Source organism: Littorina saxatilis, linkage group LG1 (assembly GCF_037325665.1).
Source record: "Littorina saxatilis isolate snail1 linkage group LG1, US_GU_Lsax_2.0, whole genome shotgun sequence".
Lineage (NCBI taxonomy): Eukaryota > Metazoa > Mollusca > Gastropoda > Littorinimorpha > Littorinidae > Littorina > Littorina saxatilis.
This window is the reverse complement of record NC_090245.1, coordinates 90,935,607-90,960,180: the sequence shown is the minus strand read 5'-3', so window position 1 is coordinate 90,960,180 and position 24,574 is coordinate 90,935,607. Positions and strand designations below refer to the sequence as shown.

Genomic DNA, 24,574 nt, shown 5'->3' with positions numbered 1-24,574 from the left:
TACGCAGTTTATCACACAAAACTAACCACCTATTAAAACCACCCTCAAAGCTAGGCCCCCGAAGCTTACCCACCTGAACTCTCCTCCACAACGATGACTGTCGCAATGGCCGCGAAATTCGTCTTCGCCCTCTTCGTCGCCTTGCCCCTGATTCCCCTCGCCCACAGCAACCTGAAGAACATCGTGCTGTACAAGCCTGAAGGGGAGAGCAAGAACAGCCAAGACAACGTCCGCAGCACCAAGACGTCTGTGGAGGATCAGCTGCTGCTGCCTCCCACGTCGCCACGTCGACCTCCGCCCCTGACGGAGTACTCGTACAACCGTATGAACGACAAGCTGCTGTGTCGCACAGATGAGCAGCTGGACACCTGGCTGCGACACCCTGCTAACTGCTCCAGGTACTTCGTCTGCACGGGTGGACAGGTGAGTCAACTTTGTTGTAATTTTGTGTATTATATTCTTGTTATTGTTTCTTTTCTCGTTGTCTTTTTTCCTTGCTCTTCTTATTCTTCTCTTCTTCTTGATCTTGTTCTTCTTCCTCTTGTTTTCGTTCTGCTTGTTCGTGTTCATCTTGTTGGTTTCTTGTTCTTGTGCGTGTTGTTGTTCTTCTAATAACATCAACGACTGCTTATGGACATTGTTCGCTCACACAGGAGTACGAAGATTTATTTTTGTAACATTTTATACATCAATAACTGTATTTGCAATTGCTCTGAAGAGGAAAACCTATTTAGGTAGGGATTTTTCCGTATCAAAGAGCAATCTTGTGTAAGATGCCATGTATCAATTTTGGTTTTGCCAAATTAAGTTGAAGAGGAAAGCCGTGATCGATCAATGAGTGAAGCACCTGTTCGTTCACATCAAACAACTATTCGATTCTTAAACGCAATATTCAATGTTTGAAAACTGCGAATTCGACTTTTTTGAGACTATCTCTCGTGAGATGTAAAGAAAGACTGTGCCTTTCCTTACGGTAACCGTGTACTTTATCGAGCGGGAAATGCCTCTTTAAAGAAAAGTATTACTTCTTCGGCGAACTTTTTTTTATCATGACGATTGAGCCAGTAACACCCACTCAGTAATAGACACCGCCTAGCTATCTCTTTTACGCCTCTTTTCGCCGCCTGTCTCTACCCACGTCTGATTTCCGTGGACCAATTTGTCTTCATTTTCTTCTGGAGAGAGCTGTCTAACGAGACATTTTAAAGCTTCTGCGTCCTTGGACCTGTCTTCTTTTGTGCTTAATTCATAGGGTGCGTACCATTAACCACAACGCTCCAATTGTGTACGGCAATAGTGCGGGGGCGGATTAGGGGGGGGGTGTTACTGGGGTTCCGGACCCCCCCCCCCCCCGGCTGTCCAAAATATTTTTAAAAAAATAAAATAAAATTTCTGTCTGTGAATTTTTCCCATACTATATGATGTCGGGAGCAGATATCAGTGAAGATAAATTGCCATTATTTAATACTAACTTTTAAAGGTATAATGAGTGGCTGCTGACACCAGTTGATCATGTTTAAAATCAAGGATAAGCCACAAACTGTTTATAAAATAGCTAAAATTCTTCAGCTTCAGGGGGGCTTCGCCCCCCAGACTCCCCACTCCCAGACTCCCCAGATTTGCCGACCCCTGGACCCCAGGTTATAACACCCCCCCCCCCCCCCCCCCCTCTGGCTTAACTGCTCCGCCCCTGTAGTGTACGTCAAATTCATACTATGGTTGATTCTACTTAACATGGTCCAAAGGAATTGATAATAATGGAATCATTACGAATCATTACCAGCAGTGTATCTCAGTACTGCTCTTAGTCTAGCGGACGGAGTCTGGGTATTGCTATTGCTTTTACAACGGAACTCGGGTCCAATTACTTACACAATCATGTATTCCATAGACATAGTTTCTGTGTGTGTTTGTTTGTTTGTTTGTTTGCTTAACGCCCAGCCGACCACGAAGGGCCATATCAGGGCGGTGCTGCTTTGACATTTAACGTGCGCCACACACAAGACAGAAGTCGCAGCACAGGCTTCATGTCTCACCCAGTCACATTATTCTGACACCGGACCAACCAGTCCTAGCACTAACCCCATAATGCCAGACGCCAGGCGGAGCAGCCACTAGATTGCCAATTTTAAAGTCTTAGGTATGACCCGGCCGGGGTTCGAACCCACGACCTCCCGATCACGGGGCGGACGCCTTACCACTAGGCCAACCGTGCCGGTTTCTGTGTGTGTAATACTACCGTTAAAACCCAAAGCTGAATTTGCTTGTTGTGCTCCATTTATTAATTGATTGTATGCGGTTTTGTTGTATGTAATTTTGCCCAATAAAATTGTTTAAACTAAAGCCGAATTTAATATTTTAAAACTTTTAAGTGATTTGAAACTGTTGTCTAAGAGAGTGGAATGCGGCTTTGTGGGGTGTCAGACGTTAAAAAAAAAGACGCTGAATTTACATTTTTTAGCGCGTACAAGGACACTCTTACGTCATGATTCCTGTAAATCCCTAATTGCGTACGTCTGTGAACCTGGTGAAACTAAACCAAATCAAGCAAGGGGGTACAGGGAAGAGTGGATGAGTTTGGCTGGAATGATTGAAATGTTCAAATGGAGATGAAATGCGTGCGTGCGTTCGTAAGTGCGTGCGTGCGTGCGTGCGTGCGTGAATGTGTGTGTTTGTGTGTTGTTGTTGTCTGATGGTGTGTTTCGTTTTTACTCCTCTTAAAGAATTCTACATCTGATGACTTGGGTTTGTTTTTGTTGGTTTATGTTTTCTCAACAGGAACTGCTGCTCTTGTTTTCTTCTTCTTTGTTTTTTTAAATCAAATTAAGCCTGATTGTGTTCTTCTTTTTTTTTATTTTTATTTTTTTTTATTAAACAAGACTTGAATTTGTTGACGTTGGATGCGACAAGACATCAGGAAGTCCTTACCACGGGCACTTAATTGACACGTACCATACGGTAGAATTGCCAGGCAGAAAAGTTCACACCCCAACCGCCAGCCCCAAACCGCACATGCTGTTGTGATTAGCGTTATCTCAAGAAGAAAAAAACTCTTCTTTTTTTCTCTTTTTTTCTTCTTTTTGTTGTTGTTGACAAAAACTCTTACTGATTTAATTAGTGTATATAATTCTGTTTCAGTGGAGAAGCGTTCCCCAAGTTAGTGTTGTCATTCGTTTAATTGATTCCTTATATCCTCTTGCAGTGAACGATTAGTATTTTTCATCTACGTGCATGTGCATATTTTTAACAATTTCGGATAATATGAGATATTCAGGTTTAAGAACAACTGATCAAAGATTCCTCCCAGCACCTAAATTGTGTAGATAAAGTCAATGGCTGCGTATCATTGATTTCTTATCCTGTACAGGAAGAGTATTATCTTGCATCTTCGCTCATCTCCAGATTTTCCAAAAGCTTCAGGCGAAGAACAATTCTACTTTATTGGAACAGACATCCTCCTCGTTAATAACATATATTTTGACATAGAAGCCATGTTGTCCCTGTTAATAACTGCACGCCTACGTTAGGAAAACATGCTCTAAACTGGAATGATCTACTCAGAAGCCTGGTGAAGCCAAAGATGACTGTCGCATTAGATTCTTGTCAACCTTGATCAGATGTCATTGTCCGCTCGTTCGCTTTCTCTGGCTCTGTAATTATCGTCGTTTTTTATGCGTCTATCTCTGTTTCTCTGACTCTGCCCGTCTGTTTGTTTCTCTGTCTGTCCGTGTCTGTCTGTCTGTCCGTCCGTCCCCCCTCTCTCTCTCTCTCTCTCTCTCTCTCTCTCTCTCTCTCTCTCTCTCTCTCTCTATCTATCTATCTCTATCTATCTATCTATTTATTCATCAATCTATGTATCGATAAATCTATCTATTTCTTGTCGTCTCATTTCCGTTGAACACAAACCTTAGAGGCGATGCTGACTGGGTATCTCTTGAGAAAACTATAATTCGTGTAAGGTGCGTCTGCTAATTGTATTTTGTACACTACTTGTCTCATTATCAGCAACTTGTTTAGACTTTCTCATACATCTGCCCTCTAACCGGCACGGTTGGCCTAGTGGTAAGGCGTCCGCCCCGTGATCGGGAGGTCGTGGGTTCGAACCCCGGCCGGGTCATACCTAAGACTTTAAAATTGGCAATCTAGTGGCTGCTCCGCCTGGCGTCTGGCATTATGGGGTTAGTGCTAGGACTGGTTGGTCCGGTGTCAGAATAATGTGACTGGGTGAGACATGAAGCCTGTGCTGCAACTTCTGTCTTGTGTGTGGCGCACGTTATATGTCAAAGTAGCACCGCCCTGATATGGCCCTTCGTGGTCGGCTGGGCGTTAAGCACACAAAAAAAAAAAATCTGCCCTCTGCCAGGTGCAAAGGGAAAGAGTTCTCCATCAAATCGATGCAATTTGTCTCAGACAAATCGATACTTGACGACTGTGACCAGATGATCTTCAGTCTTATAAAATATCTTACTGTATGTATCAATTCTATTCACTCCGTTCTCTTTATTGCCCAAGAGATGAAACCATGAAGCAAGTGTTAGGAAAGTCACAGTTTTCTCCTTCCGAACAGTATGTCGCAGTCAACCCTGTACTGCCCGACTGTGTAGAGATGATCTACTATTTATTTTACAAACTGTCTTACTAACTGTCTTTTATCGCAAATGACGATTCACTTTCCTCCTTTCTGATAAGTGGGAGAGATGTAACCGTGCAGTAATATCAAAACCAAGCTTTGCGTCCCAGCCAATTCAGTCCAGGACGATTGTGACGTGATGATCTTTAGCCTGCCCACGCATATCAAGGCTACCGACTCCAGTTTCTCTCACCAAGTGTGTAACCACAAGTAACGATTCTTATTTTGTTTTCTCTCTCATGTGCGGAGATGAAGCCATGCAACAATGTGATCTCCACTAGTATCAGAACCCAGGAATGTGTCCCCAGCAACTCTGCCCCTAGCCAGACGACTATGACAAAATGATCTTCAGTTTATCTTACCAGCTACCTGACCAAAAGTAACGATTCGTTGTTCTCCTGTCTCTTACAGGTGCGAGTCATGAGGCCATGCAACTATCAAAACCCAGCAATGTATCACAGCCATGCAAATCTGTGCTAGACGATCGTGAAAAGCTACCTGACCACAAGATTCTTCTTTTGCTCCTCTCTCTTCCAGGTGCGAGACATGAGGCCATGCAGCAAAGTGTTCTCCATTGTCAAAACCCAACAATGTGTCACAGCAACTCTGTCCCCAGCTAGACGACTGTGACGGAATGATCTTCAGTTTATCTTACCAGCTTCCTGACCACAAGTAACGATTCTTTGTTATCCTCTCTCTTCCAGGTGCGCGAGATGAGGCCATGCAGCAAAGGCAACGTGTTCTCCATCAGAACCAAGCAGTGCGTGCCAGCTAACTCCGTCCTGGACGACTGTGACGAGATGATCTTCAGCCTGCCCACGCACATCAGAGCCACCAACTCCTCCCAGGTGTGGGGCCAACGCTCGTCCCGTGCCACAGGGGAGCGGTTGGTGTGGCACCCCCAGTACTCCCAGAGCCGTGACGCCACCCCCAGGATCCAGCTGGCGCCCACTCCCATCATGACTGCGGACTCGGGTATGTCGGTGTGGACAAAAAAGAGAAAAAATGTGTTTTAGTAACATCGGCTTTTGGGAAAAGCCCAATGGGCGATTGTATCACCGCGCGTCGACTGCAGGTATTGGTCATTAACCACTTCTAATCAATGTACTTCTGTTTGGGGCTTATCTGTCATCATCCACAATTGATATGATGCGTAGGCTACGTGTGGGTGCGTGCGTGGGTGCGTGCTTTGTTGTTGTTGTTGTTGTTGTTGTTGTTGTTGTTGTTGTTGTTTATGCTGCTGTTGCTTCAATTTGGTGATCATTGTGTTAAATGTGTGTACTCTTACAGATGCATGTGTTGTTTCTCTTGTTTTGTTAAGTCCCGTTCTACCTAAGCCACGAAAGGGGATTTAACATACTAGAGTCAAACAAATCTTTCCTCGCCTTTCTTCCATTCGAAAATAGAATAATGAGGCGAGCTGCTAAATGTGATTCAGTGGAAATGCCATTCTTTTCGTGCTCAGAAAACTGAAACTTTCAATAACACGGTTACAGTGCATATCTAAAGGGTACACTGATTTGATTTATTGAAACTGAACCTGTCCATTGGAAAACAGATTTCACTTAAAGTGGTCAACATTCATTTCTGTATCAAGCTATTTCAGTGACAAACACAAAACGAAAAATATAACTATGTACATAGGTTGACGGCGTTTGTTGTTTTTCTTTAAAATGCAACACAGGTTCAAAAGAGGTTAACTATAGTGCAATATTATGATTGGGATAGATATCAAGAATGGTTATCTGATTTATATTGTTCATAACGTCATGTCAACACAAAGTTGTTATGACTTAGTTGATACAAGTATTTATGTGTCCATATATTTTATTTCATGTCCTGATAATTAATTCTTGCTAAACGTGTGTCTTAAATCGTTAACAGGTAGGTTGGATGCGTAGCAGACAATTTTCCATTTTAATGTACTCATTTTAATGGGCAATAAAGTGTTTCTATTGTCATTGTTTGATAAATTGACTGCAAGCGCTTTAATTTGTTGCTGCTATAGTGGGCAACAGGGGAAAGTAGCGGGTCAAAGGTAGACGAAATTAAACATATTTAAAAACTACAACAACAACACAATTAAAACAAAAAATCAACACACCATGTGCAGGGGGCCCGGTAGCTCAGTTGGTAGAGCACTGGACTTGTGATCGGAAGGTCGCAGGATCGAATTCGGGCCGGGACGCGAATTTGCGATTCCTAAACGCCCCACTGAACGACTAACGTCACAGCCGCTTCGGCCTTTTCCGGAGGAACACTGCGTGCCACTTCGATCGCGTTGCGCTTGCAGTCATTCGGCGATGCCACCTTGATTATCAGTTAATAAAGTTATTATTCAGGCAATGTGAAAGAAATTAGTTTTTTCTTTTGTTACACTTACACATAGTTTTATGAAGATCAATTTCAGACTCGGCAAAAGAATAGTTGTATCATGAGCGACTGTCACAAAGCGAGAGGTGCGGTTCGGTCAGTAGGTCACTGTCGAACTGTTCGGTGCGAAGCACGGTTTTGTTTCTCACGTGGTAACTATATTGATTTCTTCAAGTTGTACTAATGTTTACGCTTTGCGCTGCGGTTTAATATGTGTGCTTGTTATCGCAAATTCGCGGCCGGGACGGACACGGGTCAACTTTATGTGCAGACCCAGAGACGGAAGCCATGTCCCACCCCCGTGTCATCACAATGGCACGTAAAAGACCTTGGTCATTCTGCCATAAGTGCAGGTGGCTGAATACACCTAAACACGCAGACACCTGGGTAGCGCGACTCCGTTGCTGCTAGCTTTCCACTGGGAGGAAGCGACCCGAATTTCCCAGCGATGGGACAATAAAGTAATGAAAATTGAAATGAAAAATGAAAAGGCTCCTTCTGTTCCTGTTAACAGGCAGCACCAAAGGCAACCGTTTCAACCCAGACATCGGTTGCGGCACGTTAAAATCGGGCGTGTTCCCTCATCCTGACAACTGCGCCTGGTATTTCAACTGCTCCGTGCGTCCAGACGCCGTGCAGGAGACCTACTACAGCGGCCACGTCATGGAGTGCCCCTACCCCCAGCTCTTCTCCGTCGACTCCATGCAGTGCGAAGACTTTGAGGACGTTCAGTGCAGGGGCCGCTATGAGCCCAAATCACCATGTGAGTGTAGTCATGCACTAGCTTTATCACAACATGTAAATGATGAGAAAAAAATATATTGTACAGTCTTGAAATGTTATGCAATTTTAAAATATCGTACGGGTCTTAAATATCCTACAGTTTTCAAATATCATACAATTTTCAAATAACATACAGTTTTCAAATATCATACAGTTTTCAAATATCATACGTTTTTCAAATATCATACAGTTTTAAAATGTCATACCGTTTTCAAATGTCAAACGGTTATATGACCGATCCCGGATGACAGTGTCACCGAGCTTGGCCGCGGAAGGGAACAGGAGGGTGGGGTCGGTGGCCTAAGTTTTGCTGCGTGTATGGTCCTAAGCTTTAGTGTGATACGTCCTTATAAGCCCATGCATTTGTGTAGGTAACGTTGACGTATTATCCATCCTGTTGAAAAGTCATTACAGGCATGAATCAAAAAACAAGCAAGGTAAGTTATGGGAAAGTTAAATTGTGACAAAACAAAACGAATCAGTCACTGATCTTCGACCCAGCGGTCTTTTAAGTGGACAGACGAACACTTATAATACAGAAAATAAACATATCTGACAAATTGTCATTGACTCTGTTTCGCTTGTGTCTTCCGAACGAGTTTCTGGACAGTATTTCAGATAAGTTTATGTTCTGTATTATAAGTGTTCGACTGTCCACTTAAGATCGCTGGGTCGAAGATCAGTGACTGTTTCGTTTTTTTCGGTCACAATTAAATGTTTTTATAACTTAATGATTATAATAATGATAAATAACTTTTCCAGACCGCGAGTCCCATCAATTGGCTCCAGGCGCTTTACGCTTCATTCTAAAACAACTTACCTTGCTTGTTTTTTTATCCTGAACTTTGGAAAGTTTGCAGCAGTCTATTTGTTTTAGGGTATTTACTGATCACAGGCATGGTCTGGTGTGTTACGCGCCACTTAACCTCGACGCCTTTGTGTTGGTTCCGTATCGCAGGTGACTACCGCGCCAACCACTGTCACGAGACGTCGCACTGCATCCCGTGCTGGGTGCGCTACGCCAGCTGCCTGGGCATGGAGGACGGCCTTAACCCCTGGCCGGAGCTCGAGTGGCGTCCCTTCTTCGTGGAGTGCTACCGTCAGAGAACTGTCTTTCAAGGTAATGATTTGTGTTTTGGAAGGTGTTAGTGCAAGCCAGCGTGCGATTCACCACTTTGCTAATTTTGCATTTAATAATTGTTACTAAGTCAATCTAAAAGCAAATTTGTTTGTTGATCATATACTATTATTCTACATACATTGAAGCAAATGCACACCAAATGTTAACACAAACAGTTGTGTTTCGAGAATGTTGTGGTCAAATGACTTGAAGTTAAAAACGGTGTATTTTCATGGTAGCTCCCATCCTGAACTCAGGTCAAAAATGAGTTACTTCCCTTCGGGTCTCATTCTATCGCTGACAGGATGCCTTGGTTTTCTTTCTGTGGGTAAGAAATCGATATTTTACATATTTATTGTTTGTTTGTTTGCTTAACGCCCAGCCGACCACGAAGGGCCATATCAGGGCGGTGCTGCTTTGACATATAACGTGCGCCACACACAAGACAGAAGTCGCAGCACAGGCTTCATGTCTCATCCAGTCACATTATTCTGACACCGGACCAACCAGTCCTAGCACTAACCCCATAATGCCAGACGCCAGGCGGAGCAGCCACTAGATTGCCAATTTTAAAGTCTTAGGTATGACCCGGCCGGGGTTCGAACCCACGACCTCCCGATCACGGGGCGGACGCCTTACCACTAGGCCAACCGTGCCGGTTTTTACATATTTAGATCTTTTCGTAATGTGTTATGGATATAAGCAGATTCGCGATCGTCGATAATGATTTTTCATGGTGTTGTGTATCTTTCGCAGATGTATTTACTGTGCAAACAACTCTAAAGTGTCACGTGATAATCAACTTTGGCTTCGGCGCGCGCCGGAGCAGACGATTTTTTCTGAAACCAGTTGACAGTGCTGCAACCATATAATTTATCACGGTCTCCTTCCGACAGCAGTCTCAAAATTTCGACTTGTTTTGACCTTAGAACGATGTGTTTATCATAACTGTAAAGAACAGAACGAAGATCACTGTCGAAGTCGGCCAATTAATCTGCAATCATTTTCTTCTCGCGAACACTGATCTCAAATTTAGATCAGTGCTCGCGAAAAACATATGGGAGATAACTCTGTACTATATTCTTGTTTTGATAGATTCGCGCAATAATTCAGCATGCTGTCAGAGAGAAACTGGCGATAGCCGTGGACTGATGATTATCAGAATGGGTAGCTCCTATCCTTAAGTTGAAGGACGCTCTTATCCCGTGTCTTTTTTGTTTGTTTGTTTGTTTGCTTAACGCCCAGTCCACCACGAAGGGCCATATCAGGGCGGTGCTGCTTTGACATATAACGTGCGCCACACACAAGACAGAAGTCGCAGCACAGGCTTCATGTCTCACCCAGTCACATTATTCTGACACCGGACCAACCAGTCCTAGCACTAACCCATAATGCCAGACGCCAGGCGGAGCAGCCACTAGATTGCCAATTTTAAAGTCTTAGGTATGACCCGGCCGGGGTTCGAACCCACGACCTCCCGATCACGGGGCGGACGCCTTACCACTAGGCCAACCGTGCCGGTGTAACACGAAATTTTTACTCCACGAAAAATTTACTCCGGAGTAAATATTTCGTACGAAATTCTTACTCCGAGTACACTTTTCGTACGAGAAAAGAACTCCCCAAGGCACGAAAAAATTACTCCCTCCACGAAATTTTTACTCCCCATTTTTTTTTACTTCCAGTAAAAATCTCGTACGCAAAAATGGGATGCGGGCGAAGGGATAATGCCAATAAGTGATCTCGCGCACACGAATGTCGCGCTACCCTCCCTCCACCCCTTCCACCACCAAGACTAACAGGGGACAAGGGAGTAAAAATTTCGTACACCTGGCATGGGAAGTTAAATTGCTCGTGTTGAGGTGAAGTAATTTATTCGTTATTTATTCGTCAGGGGAGTAACATTTTTGTACGAAATGTTTACTCGGAACTCACCTGTCTTGGGGAGTAATTTTCTCGTGCAATTGGGGAGTGCTTTTTTCGTAAAGGGAGTAACTTTTTCGTACGAAATGTTTACTCCGGAGTAAAAAATCTCGTGGGAGTAATGTTCTCGTGTTACACCGGTTTATCCCGTGTCAAAGCCTGAACAAATCTGTGGTGGTGAACGTAACCGCTTATGTGAGAAGGCTTGTACCTTTCAGAAACGGAACCAGTTCCGGAAGGTGGAACAAAAACTAGGGAATATTCATCATGAAAATCTCTGCGCGCATATTATGTTCCTCTGAATGACTCGTTAACCTCAGCGTTGTAGGTCCCTTGCCCTATTATTAGCCTTAAGGTCATTGTTACTAAACTCTGTGTCTGCAGGTCCCTGTTACTAACGCAATTATTTGCACGACTGTTCTCTACGGACAGTGGAATTCTCCAAGACTGACCGATCGAATCACTGACCAGAAAGTCTCTTCCATTATAATGCTGATATTAAAAGTTGCCCCTTTTGCCCCTATTTAAGCTGAACAGTGGTTGTGTCTGGCTCTCCGGATTATTTGTTAATATGTACGTGTCTGGCCGTCTGGACGACTTTTCCTCATTTATCTCATGTTAATGCTTGACCTGAGTCATTCTCATATCAAATAAAAGGTTTCTAGTTTGGAAATGCCACTGCAACGTGGCTCATATTCCTCGTCCGCCTCAATTCCCTTTGGACCTCGGACTCATTCTGGGATCAGAAATACATTTCTCTCCGCGAGAGCCTTCTTATCAACCATGAAAGATCCGTTCAGATTTTCTTTGCAGGCAATAAGAGCGCCCTTCCATTTGGACTCATACCAAAAATCAACACCCTGACTGCTTACTATGCAGATTGGGATTTGTTATGAATTAATTGTGTAGATTGACAAGAAAGTAGGCTTAATTCATACAAAAGTCTCTACTCTGCACAGAAAACAAACTAACGGGCTGTTGATTTTGTGAACATGTCCAAGTGGAGGGATGGCCTTACCCCAAGTAAGTTAAAGACTGTCCAGATCTAAGATAGCCGATTTGTTTACACGGCAGGCTGGTTGGTTGGTTATTGGTTTTTTTTATCATCCCTCGGGGCTCCCCAAAATGTGTGCATCCTGCGTCCTGTACGCACAATAAGCCAAAAATGCACGTACTAGAATATTTTGAAGGGGGTCCACGACAAGCTAAACCTAAAAGAAGCGGGTCTAGATTTCGAAGACGAGAAAATCAAGTCCGCACCGATGTAAATGTAATCGAACCGATATGACAAATAACACCTTTTCGAAGGTCTCACAGAACTTCATAATTCTTCCTGGTCTTGGGACCCTCTAAAGTAAATTCCTACAAACCTTTACTAGGTAGAAAGTAGGTGGCATGCCCTGTCCCTTAAACCTATATATATAGCTAGTCGGGACCGTTGGAAGTTTGTTTCTTTACACGGTAAGTACTGTGCCTTTGATGCTGGACTTGCTGGGGCCCGGTAGCTCAGTTGGTAGAGCACTGGACTTGTGATCGAAAGGTCGCAGGTTCGAATTCGGGCCGGGACGGACACGGGTCAACTTTATGTGCAGACCCAGAGACGGTAGCCATGTCCCACCCCCGTGTCATCACAATGGCACTTAAAAGACCTTGGTCATTCTGCCATAAGTGCAGGTGGCTGAATACACCTAAACACGCAGACACCTGGGTAGCGCGACTCCGTTGCTGCTAGCTTTCCACTGGGAGGAAGCGACCCGAATTTCCCAGCGATGGGACAATAAAGTAATGAAAATGAAAAAAAAAAAAATAAATAAAGGCCCAGTCTGCCTCAAATGGTTTACAGAACGATTTAAATCTTCTCACGAAAAAAGCAAATTTAACCTTTTGGAACACACCTGCTGTAGCATTTAACAGCATTAAATGACACAGGTCACTTGAATGGCTATTTAGCTTGCGTAAACCTCACACCAGATTTTCGTGGTTTATTTTACCCCTGGGCCATCGTGAACCCGTGTGATTCACTTTCTTTTTTTCACAAAATTTATTTAGTCGTCAGTTTGTGATTTCAATGCGACTCGCTGTATCTGCAATAGCACGCTATTGTGTACCTCTGAATCTAAAATGCAACAAACGACTGCGAGTCACACGAACTTATCGGCGGCGGTTGACTTCAAAGAAGCAATCACGACCTTGCGTCACCTGCTTCCGGGCTCAAACCACGTTCAAAACTTCGAATGGTTCTGATCTTGTCTTGATGAAAAAAGAATTCTTTTATGATTTAAGAATATTTGTGCAACATGCTGTCAATTTATTATTTATATTTTAAAAGTTAGTTCTTTCGCCAAAACGAGGCGTCCGTTTTGTCTCATTGTAAATCCGTTCTGACTGCACAAAATACATTCTTTGAAAAATGCTCGCTCTTTACGGAGGGCACCTAGGATGTTCTCAAGCGGTGAGTGTTTAAACGAAAGGGTATTTGTACTGTGTGTAAAAGCCTGACAGTGTCTGTGACCAGAAACTGATGGTTTACGTGAAGCTGAGTATGTCTTTAAACCGTTCATATGTGGAAAGTGTCCCTGATTTGGGACTGCTTACATATTCCTCCTCTGCCTCAAGGCCCTTTGGATCTGACACGCTTTCAGGAATAATATAGAATTTTCCTAACAAGAGACAAGGAGAGAGAAGGAGCCCTTTAAAAAATGACCAGCAGCCGGAAGCTGGCTTCCGTTAAAGGAAACGAAGCTGCTAATGATTCCAGTGGAATTTGCTGGTATTCTCAGCTCCAAGATTTTGTTTTGTTGGCGACGTGAAGCACTTACCTTCGACCACAGGAGCTTGTATCCAACCACCGGTCGATAATTATTTACTCCTGCATGGTTATTATTTACTGCTGCATGCTTACCCTTACTACTACTATTTATTAGTAAATAGTAGTAGTAAGGAGACTGTATGGAATAAGGAGTAAATATATGGAATAAGGAGTAAATAATGATCGACCGGCGATTGGATACAAGCTCCTGTGCCTTCGACCACGCAGATACAATAAAGCAGATAGACGGCCAACTTTACGAGAGATCAAAAGTTAAAAAATATATGTTGTGGTTGGTTGCTAGCACTAGGTCGCAGCTGGCAGCGCAAATTGGGGAAGACTTTTTACGGCGAGAATATACACTTTGTATGGGTTCATTGTCCGGTTTTGGTGATAACAAATAATTTCCCCCAATATCCTGTTTGTTGACTTGATAGCTGGCAAATGGGTTCTTTTCCTTTTCTTTTCTGTTTATTTCTGTCTGAGGAGAGAAAAAAACGAGTACGGTCACTGCGACAGCACAATAAAAATAAAAATGTGCGGCGAGGTTGTTGTTCTCTCACTCTCTCTCTCTCTCTCTCTCTCTCTCTCTCTCTCTCTCTCTCTCTCTCTCTCTCTCTCTCTCTCTCTCTCTCTCTCTCTCTCTCTCTCTCTCTCTCTCTCTCTCTCTCTCTCTCTCTCTCTCTCCCACTCCTTTTTCTTCTTATTAGTATTTTCTTTCCTTTTTGTTTTCTTTCCGATTTTTTTGTCAGTAGTCCAAATGTTGCCAAGGTAGATGACGCAGTAGAAACGAATTCATATCACACGTTCAATTAGAGTGTGCAGCTTCCCTGTCTGACTGGTGGCAAGCCCCTTGACACGGTTTCCACACGGTTTCCACTGGGCTGTTCTTGTTTTCCCTCAGTATCGTACACATGTCAGGTTTCTCCTGTCTCCGAGCCTACCCTTCATCCTCCTTCACTCCCGTCTTCCTCCCGGCGTCTGTTTTAGCTGCATTAATGAGATCCATTTTGTTGTTGTTTGTTTATTGTTTTTGGTTTTTTTTGTCTCCCAGTATCGTACACGTCATAGGTTTCTCCTGTCTCCCAGTATCGTACACGTCATAGGTTTCTCCTGTCTCCCAGTATCGTACACGTCATAGGTTTCTCCTGTCTCTCAACCTGCCCTTCACCTTCCTCTCCTTCCCTCCCGTCTGTTTAATATTTAAGGTGTATTAGTTAGTTCCCTTTTGTTGTTTGTTTGTTTGGTTTGTTTTGTTTCCTGTATTGTTGGTGTTATTGTATTATGTATGTTTGTTTATTTCTTTCCTTTGTTGTCTGTCTTCCCTCTCAATTATTTTCTTCATAGGGGAATTGAAGCTTTCCTATTCCTCCTTTCACTTTCGTACTCTCTCTCTCTCTCTCTCTCTCTCTCTCTCTCTCTCTCTCTCTCTCTCTCTCTCTCTCTCTCTCTCTCTCTTGTTTTCTTTCCTTTCTCTAATTCTGTACGAATCTGTTTTTTCTCCCCACCTCAACACACCCTCATGTTGTCTTCCAAAGATGTATCCTCTCTTACGGTCCTTTTTAATAAATTGTCTGCTATCTCCCCCACCCCCACCCCACCCCCCTGTAACCGCCTTTCATCTCCAGCTTATTTCGACATTCCAATCTCCTTTTTCTGCAACGACTGATTCTCTCTTGAAATCTCTTTTCGATAACATGTCTGCATCTTCCTACCCCTCCTCCCTCTCCCTCAGTTCACCTCAGTCTTCAACCACAACCATCACGTGACACCACCCATCCCCACCCACATCGACCATCCCCGCCCCGCCAGCCACATATCCCTCACCACACCCACCAGCACCCCCCCCCCCCCCCTTGTCCCTTGATCCTGTAAATGCAGCAAGCAATCAGTAGAAAGCAGCATCAGGTGTGAGTGACAGGTCATAAGCGTCCCTTTCATTGACCGCTTTTCACCCTTCACTGGCTTCGTCCGCCTCCTCGCCGCCGAGTGTTCCTTCGCCTTGACTTGAAGACACAAAGGTCGGGGTTCGTTAACCTGACTGCGACTTTGAAAACTTTTGATTATAGATGATTGAAAGGATGGGTTCCCATGATTGGGGCACGGCGGCATGTCTCGTGCTGGTTTGATCTTCTGCATGTTAATTCCCTTGTTGACAGCTGCTGTCTGCTGCGTCTAAGACATTACTCTGTTGTCTCCTTTTCCCCCTCCTGCCTTGGGGTTGCTTTGCATAGCCATCGAGCGTATACTTGGTTTTTTGTGTGTGCAAAATGATGGACATTACTCGTCTATTCTCTGTCGGGAGCGATGTCAGCAAAAACACAGCCCTCACAGTTTCCAATTTCTACCTGATCAACATAAAATTAATTGATATTTCGAAGATAAATATCATTTCTGTAGACCGTTCAGGACGAATTATCTACTCTATCGCAGTGTTTCAAAGACGACGCCGGAAACAGATGTGCGATCTGGTGACGTCAACAAAGAAGATTCCTCGACTATCCGTTTTTATATTTAGTCAAGTTTTGACTAAATATTTTAACATCGAGGGGGAATCGAAACGAGGGTCGTGGTGTATGTGCGTGTGTGTGTGTGTCTGTCTGTCTGTCTGTGTAAGTGTGTAGAGCGATTCAGACTAAACTACTGGACCGATCTTTATGAAATTTGACATGAGAGTTCCTGGGTATGAAATCCCCGAACGTTTTTTTCATTGTTTTGATAAATGTCTTTGATGACGTCATATCCGGCTTTTCGTGAAAGTTGAGGCGGCACTGTCACGCCCTCATTTTTCAACCAAATTAGTTAAAATTTTGGTCAAGTAATTTTCGACGAAGTTTGGACTTCGGTATTGCATTTCAGCTTGGTGGCTTAAAAATTAATTAATGACTTTGGTCATTAAAAATCTGAAAATTGTAAAAAAAAATAAAAATTTATAAAACGATCCAAATTTACGTTTATCTTATTCTCCATCATTTGCTGATTCCAAAAACATATAAATATGTTATATTCGGATTAAAAACAAGCTCTGAAAATTAAATATATAAAAATTATTATCAAAATTAAATTGTCGAAATCAATTTAAAAACACTTTCATCTTATTCCATGTCGGTTCCTGATTCCAAAAACATATAGATATGATATGTTTGGATTAAAAACACGCTCAGAAAGTTAAAACAAAGAGAGGTACAGAAAAGCGTGCTATCCTTCTTAGCGCAACTACTACCCCGCTCTTCTTGTCAATTTCACTGCCTTTGCCATGAGCGGTGGACTGACGATGCTACGAGTATACGGTCTTGCTGAAAAATGGCATTGCGTTCAGTTTCATTCTGTGAGTTCGACAGCTACTTGACTAAATATTGTATTTTCGCCTTACGCGACTTGTTATATTTAGTCAAGTTTTGACTAAATATTTTAACGTAGAGGGGGGAATCGAGACGAGGGTCGTGGTGTATGTGTGTGTGTGTGTGTGTGTGTGTGTGTGTCTGTCTGTCTGTCTGTCTGTCTGTGTGTGTGTGTGTGTGTGTAGAGCGATTCAGACTAAACTACTGGACCGATCTTTATGAAATTTGACATGAGAGTTCCTGGGTATGAAATCCCCATACTTTTTTTTCATTTTTTCAATAAATGTCTTTGATGACGTCATATCCGGCTTTTCGTGAAAGTTGAGGCGGCACTGTCACGCTCTCATTTTTCAACCAAATTGGTTGAAATTTTGGTCAAGTAATCTTCGACGAAGGCCGGGGTTTGGTATTGCATTTCAGCTTGGTGGCTTAAAAACTAATGAGTGAGTTTCCTCGACTATCCGTTTTTATATTTAGTCAAGTTTTGACTAAATATTTTAACGTAGAGGGGGGAATCGAGACGAGGGTCGTGGTGTATGTGTGTATCTGTGTGTGTGTGTGTGTGTGTGTCTGTCTGTCTGTGTGTGTGTGTGTAGAGCGATTCAGACTAAACTACTGGACCGATCTTTATGAAATTTGACATGAGAGTTCCTGGGTATGAAATCCCCATACTTTTTTTTCATTTTTTCAATAAATGTCTTTGATGACGTCATATCCGGCTTTTCGTGAAAGTTGAGGCGGCACTACTGTCACGCTCTCATTTTTCAACCAAATTGGTTGAAATTTTGGTCAAGTAATCTTCGACGAAGGCCGGGGTTTGGTATTGCATTTCAGCTTGGTGGCTTAAAAACTAATGAGTGAGTTTGGTCATTAAAAATCTGAAAATTGTAAAAAAAAAAAAATGTTTATACAACGATCCAAATTTACGTACATCTTATTCTTTATCATTTTCTGATTCCAAAAATATATAAATATGTTATATTTTGATTAAAAACAAGCTCTGAAAATTAAAAATATAAAAATTATTATCAAAATTAAATTGTCGAAATCAATTTAAAAACACCTGCATCTTATTCCTTTTCGGTTCCTGATTCCAAAAACATATAGATATGATATGTTTGGATTAAAAACACGCTCAGAAAGTTAAAACAAAGAGAGGTACTGAAAAGCATGCTATCTTTCTTAGCGCAACTACTACCCCGCTCTTCTTGTCAATTTCACTGCCTTTGCCATGAGCGGTGGACTGACGATGCTACGAGTATACGGTCTTGCTGAAAAATGGCATTGCGTTCAGTTTCATTCTGTGAGTTCGACAGCTACTTGACTAAATGTTGTATTTTCGCCTTACGCGACTTGTTAATTCTTGCTGTCTAATACGTTAAGACAGCCGATTCAATTTACCGTGTTTCTTAATCAATTCCAAAACCGTATTCAAATGAAGCTGGTCTAAAATGTCAAGGTTTACCCGTGGGCAGGCGTTGTTAACCCCCACATTTATTGTACATTCCGACTGCTCATGCAATTTAGCATGACATTGTATCTAAGTATTAAGAGAGTGTCAAGAATATCAAGGTTAATTCGTGGGCAGGCGCCCCCCCCCCCTCCCACCCTCCCCCTCCTATTTTTTGTTGTTGTAATTTCCGACCGCGGATGCGGCATTTATGCGTGCATGCATTTAAAAGAGTGCAGAGAGTGAGAGGGGGACGGGAGCGGGACGGGTTTTGCTAACGACTGTAAGGTGCGCTTTGCGTAATTATCTCAGTCGCGATCACAGTGTCATGACAAACTAATCAACAAATCAAATCAAATTGTATCTCATTCTCAGGATCCTGCGAGAAATCTTCCGTCTTCTCGCCGCTGACGAGAGCGTGCGAGACGCCTTACAGCATCCCGAGAGAACATGGCGGCTGGAGACCCAGTTGCCAGGGGCGACGAGATGGCAAGTACCCGGACGAGCACGGGCGCTGCGAATCTTACTATGCTTGCGATGGACAGATCTTCACCGGCTACCACAGCTGCCCCGGGGGCACGCTCTTCGACCCCATCAGCGGCAGTTGCCAGGAGGTGTCGAGGGTGCCCTACCCGTGCGGCGACCTGGACATCCCCAACTTCTGCCTCCGCAAGTCGGACGGCAAGTACCTGGACGCACACGGTCGCTGCACGCACTACTACAGCTGTGAAGGTGGCTCGGTGGAAGGCGTCTTCATGTGCCCTGAAGGGGTCTTCAACCCTCAGACCCGCTCCTGTGATGTGTCCTCCGAGGTGATCAGCCCGTGCGGCTCGGGCCCCAACCCCTGCCTGGCCAAGCCTGACGGCTACCACACGGACGACACGGAGTCCTGCCGCGACTACTACCTCTGCGAGAAGGGGCTGCAGGTCGCCGCCTTCTCCTGCGACGCTGACAAGGTCTTCAATGACGTCACGCGGACCTGTTCTGACGTCAATGAAACCGGGCCTCCCTGCGGGCTGGGGCCGTCTTGCAGGGACCGGCCTGACGGCAGATACCCCGCCCTGAACAAGGGGGTCAGCACGTTCTTCTCGTGTCAAAACTCCACCTTCATCGGGTACTCGCTGTGCACTCCGGAGGATGGCGGGTTAGCGTTCAGCGCCCTGAGGAGGCTGTGCGACACTCCGTTCACTGTTTGCTCGGAGATGATGGGATCCACTGAGTTCTGCTGATTTCATGCCGTCTGCTCATAAAATGGAATAGAATACCCAACACAGTTACCTGATCGCTGCGTCCTAGTCTGTACACTTCAAGGAAAGACTAATGGTACGAATATGTGTAAGCGTGTGTGCAAGCTAACTCTTTACAGATTAAGTCATATAGTTGGAACTGTTATTGCCCCGGATTTTCATAAAGGAATCGGCGTAGGATTCAAAAAGCCGTCCACACAACAAGATAAAAAAAAACTGCCAGAAGACAGTACACGTGCACCTCCACCCAAAATGGAAAGGCACTTCTATGTTATCAGGATCAACATAGACTCTGTGCATATAACATTATTGAAATGTAGTCCCATGTTTAAACGTCTTCAAAGAGAATTGAGCCGAGCTACTTGTATTTTGAAAAGGCGTTTGTACTTGGAGACCCTGTAGACAAAACATGGCTTAATATGACAACACACATCGTTTCCAAGATGTTCTGGTTTGACATATTTTGGGAATTTGACTGAATTTTGCAGTTCTATCGACTACGCGCTATCCGGAATGCAGAAAATCACCCACAGTGGAATCGTAGTGATGTCTCATTACGTTATGTCGATTAGTTATCTGAAAAGGCTTAGTTCACTTTTAAATCTATTTGGTTGCGGGTTCTTTATGGAGAGAGCTTTGAGTTTTCAAGAATTCACCACATCAAAACGTTCCAGATTCAAAACGATTTATTGAAACATACAGTCCCGCGAAGCGTGTAGTATGCATGGAAAGATACTGTATAACTTAACAGTAAACTGACATATCAGAATATTTGAATTAGATGTTATGCGAAGCAGTGCCCCTGTGGGACTGGCAAGCAGACAACACAACATCTGCTGCAGTCCAACCCGCTCTATGAGGTGATCAGAAAGAAGACCTGGTCAGAACTCGACCCAGTGCGGGAGTTGGGAGGACATGTGCCACGCACTTTCACCTTCATCGCGGAGACTGGGGGGTCGATCCGCGGAACGAAATGAAAGAAAAAGAAGAAGGATATCTCTACCTCAAGTACCTGTGATTTGTTTCGTCTCAAATACCTCACAAAACGTTTGCAGAGTAATCAAAGTAACCTGGACGTCTAGTCAGTTCTTTGTTTATTGTTAATGTTTTGCCGTAAACGAAGGTGTCTTTTTTTCATGGAGTAACCTAGCCCACAATTATGTGATCCTGCAATAATGTACATTGGATCCAAAGGAGAATTCTCTTCGATTGCTTATAAAAAAGAACACTTTTGTCAACGCTGGCTGTTTTTACCAAACGATATTACTTTGCTGCCCATTCTCGGCCCTCCACTTCTCGTTGGGAAAACGAGTTTTCATTCCCTGGTGTTGGTCGGTCATGGTTTTATATTCAGGATGCAAGGCACTGGTGTACTTGTGTTCTCGTTGAAATTCATATTGCAACGTGACTTCCTTGCTCTTTGACTTAATAATGTGATGCGCTGTGCCTCTGGACAGCATTATCGGTGGTCATGATGGATATTGAAGTGGCAAGCATGTTTCTTTTTTCTGTTTCTGTCCTCTCGGTAAATGACGGTGCTGGAGCGTCACAATCCCAAAACAGAAAGACTGCCAACGTTTCAAAATTTAGAATCAAAGAACAAGAAAGTTATGTTATTGGAACGTTTAATTATTGACAAAACAAATCGTTACATTCACAAATATATCGGCCTCATTCGCTTGTGTCCTCCGTGAAAGCGGCAGAATATTTTGTCAAGATAAGTGTTGTCTAATTAGTGTTTGTCTGTGCACTTACAAGACCGCTGGGTCGGTATATTTGTGAACGTAACGTTTTGTTTTGTCAATGATTAAACGTTCCAACAACATACCTTTCTTCTTTTTGATTCTGGTGCTTGAGCGTGTTACTATGATGTATATTCAACTCATTGACCACATTGTTTGATTGTTTGAAAGTGACCGTGTTTTTGTTCACAAAAGTAATCTGAAACAGATAGACTGCTGACCGTCGAATGGTGAAAAAGAAGGAGATAGACAGCGGAAGTTCACAGTATCAGTAATCATCTATCTGTGTCCGTTGAGTATCTTTTTTGTCTACTTCGAATACCGAAAGGTAGACGTTCTTGTGCATTTTTTGCAAAGTGACTTGGTGACGTAAAAACGATACGGCGCTTTCACATAATACCTGTAATACCATGACCATATGACGAAGTATCTTGATATCGAATGCTTGACACCCGAAAGCAATTCAAAAAGGCTAGTAGGAAATACCGCAGGGGACAAGTCAGTAAAGCACCAGTACATTAATTTATAGTTGTACCTGTGGATGCTAGCTTTTCAGTAACTCGCAAACGTTAGTTTCTTTGGAGGTGACTGGTGATTTGCGGTTTTGCGGAATACCAGTCCTGTGATGAAACCACAGAATCAGCGCATTATTGTGGCTTTGAGCCCAGAAAAGATTCCCACTGATAGATACAGAAGGGGAGACAATATCAGTGCATTAGAGTGTTCCACCTTATTGCTACCTATTGAGCCACAATTAAAGGCCTCAACTGAACTTTTGAGTTGGCTGATTATTTGACGGAAAGATGTTGCGCTTACGTAATGCCTGTCGTATCACCTTCCTGTTCTAGGTGTCACTGGGTACTCAACACTGACCAAAGAACGTTAAACACGACTGACAGATAAGGCTAAATAAAAATATATGTTGGTTTAGGGTAACGTGACCAACAAATATAGGGTCGGTAGGTCAGCTTTTTTTTCTTTTTTTTTAATGTAGTCGATTTTGAAGGAGGTTACTTCCCTTGGTCTCGGTATGGTTCGCAAAATATGCCAAAAGTTGGTGTGTTTTTTGAGAAATGAAAAAAAAAAGTGTTAGGGTCGGCGGGGAAAAAATAGGGTCGGTCGGGTTACCCCAAACCAACAAATATTTGTACTTGGCCTAAGTACATAAAACAAGAGGAAGGCCGAAGATGTCCTGGCGATAGAACATAGACCGACCTGCTAGTGCCTTATCCCCCCTCGTGTGTATACGCAAGCACAAGACCGAGTACGCACGGAAAAGATCTTGTAATCCATGTCAGAGTTCGGTGGGTTACAGAAACACGAACATATCCAGCAGGCTTCCCCCGAAATCGGCGTATGCTGTCTTAATGGCGGGGTAAAAACGGTCATACACGTAACAATCCACTCGTGCAAAAACATGAGTGAACGTGGGAGTTTTAGTCCATTGACGAAGAAGAAGAAGAAGAAGAAGAAGAAGAAGAAGAAGAAGAAGAAGAAGAAGAAGAAGAAGAAGAAGAAGAAGAAGAAGAAGAAGAAGAGAGAACATCGACCGAGATGTTCGTTTGGTCAACGGCGTCGATGGAGTGATGTGCCCTCCTTGGGTTGAGAACAGACGTAAAGGGCAGAATATACCTACGCAGTTTCAGCGGCACAGACGACGCACTGCATATTATTGATGCTGCGATAGGGATTATGACGAGTACTTGGCCTTTTTTTTCTTGCACGCAACGTGTAGCGGGTTGGGATACGCTGCAGTGCGTCGTCTGTCCTGCTGAAGTTACATAATGTGAGCGCCAGGCCTTATTGACCCACCCCGACTGCCTCGTGCGTCTTCTGAGTCTCAATCTGAGAAAGATAAGTGCTGGAAGGAGGGGGGGGGTATCAACTGCGCATTAGTGCGTTGCATCTGTTTGCTTGTTTCTCAGTGACCAAGAACGTAAGCATTCATTTATTCAAAACTTTCAAATGAAAGTGACTGATTATTAGGCAAAAATGGTTGTGCGTTGACAATTTTTGCCTGTAATGCCACAGACCGCACAGTGATGACAACGAAGGCGCGACGCCAAGGCAAAACTGAATACCAGTGATGTGTATATCGAAATACATCCGAAGGGACACACACACAAAACATTATTCTGTGGCATTATTTCAGCAACGACTTCATGAACACACTCACAGACACATTTTATTTTAAATGGACTGATTATTCAACCAAAAATTCGTGGTTTTACGTTACTTTCGATGAATTCAATCTGAAAGCTTTACGGCCAAAGAAAACAGCAAACCAATATTGAAAGAGACAAGAGTATTCTCTTAGCCGAGAATAGTTCATGAACGATTTCGTTCTTCTTTTGATCACTGACTGATGAAGATGGCTGTCCTATTAAGAGGACAACAGACGCTATTAATTTCAAATCTACGTGTAACTAGAGACACATTTCTGCACCTTAACCAAGTTCGTCGACGGGGTTTTTTAATATAAAAAAAATACAAAGTAAGAAACCCAACCTTAATGTTCAGAAATCTAGTTTCCAGCCAAATAAGGGTTTGTAGGACAAAGAATAGACGTTATTTGTGGCTTCCATGACATGTGATGGTGCGAACTTAATTCCGAGAAAGAAAAAAACGAGAGCAGTGCACTGACCAAACTTTCTCGTGTAATTATGCTTGCTTCGCATTGCATTAAAGTGGTTTTTTTTAAAAACAAAGGATTTCTATACTCACCGATACAAGAACAGTACAAGACGATACGAATTTTCGCTTAGGCCAAAAAAAAATAGGTGTGGTTAAGGTAACATAGCCAAAAAAAATAGGGTAGGAAGGTAGGCAATCATTTTTTTTTTTTTTACTTTTTTTTCTAATGTGTACAAATTAAACCTACTTGACAGGGAAATAAGTGTGCGACTCGAGCGCTTTCGCTTTCATTGAGTTTTCTGCACTGTTTTTATTTTTTTTATTTTTTTTTATTTTTTACAAATGTAATAAAAAGTTATAGGGTCGGCCCATAAAAATAGGGTAGGTCGGGTTACCATAACCACACCTATTTTTTTTTTAGGCCTTATGAAAGCTTCATCAGGGAAAAACAACAACACATAAGGCAACATTAAGCAGGCGCAACACGGAACGAACAAGGTTTGAAAAGAAAATGGAGGGTTC

General features: G+C 43.2%; 1 protein-coding gene across 1 annotated transcript; it reads left to right on the top strand.

The window, feature by feature from the left end:
- Nucleotides 1–93: 93 nt before the first annotated feature.
- On the top strand, nucleotides 94–19,658 carry LOC138950912 (uncharacterized). The gene is made up of 5 exons (XM_070322621.1): nucleotides 94–423; nucleotides 5,335–5,605; nucleotides 7,518–7,766; nucleotides 8,745–8,906; nucleotides 18,805–19,658. The coding sequence occupies exons 1-5, from the start codon at nucleotides 94–96 to the stop codon at nucleotides 19,656–19,658; spliced, it is 1,866 nt and encodes a 621-aa protein (XP_070178722.1).
- The last annotated feature ends 4,916 nt before the right edge of the window (nucleotides 19,659–24,574 follow it).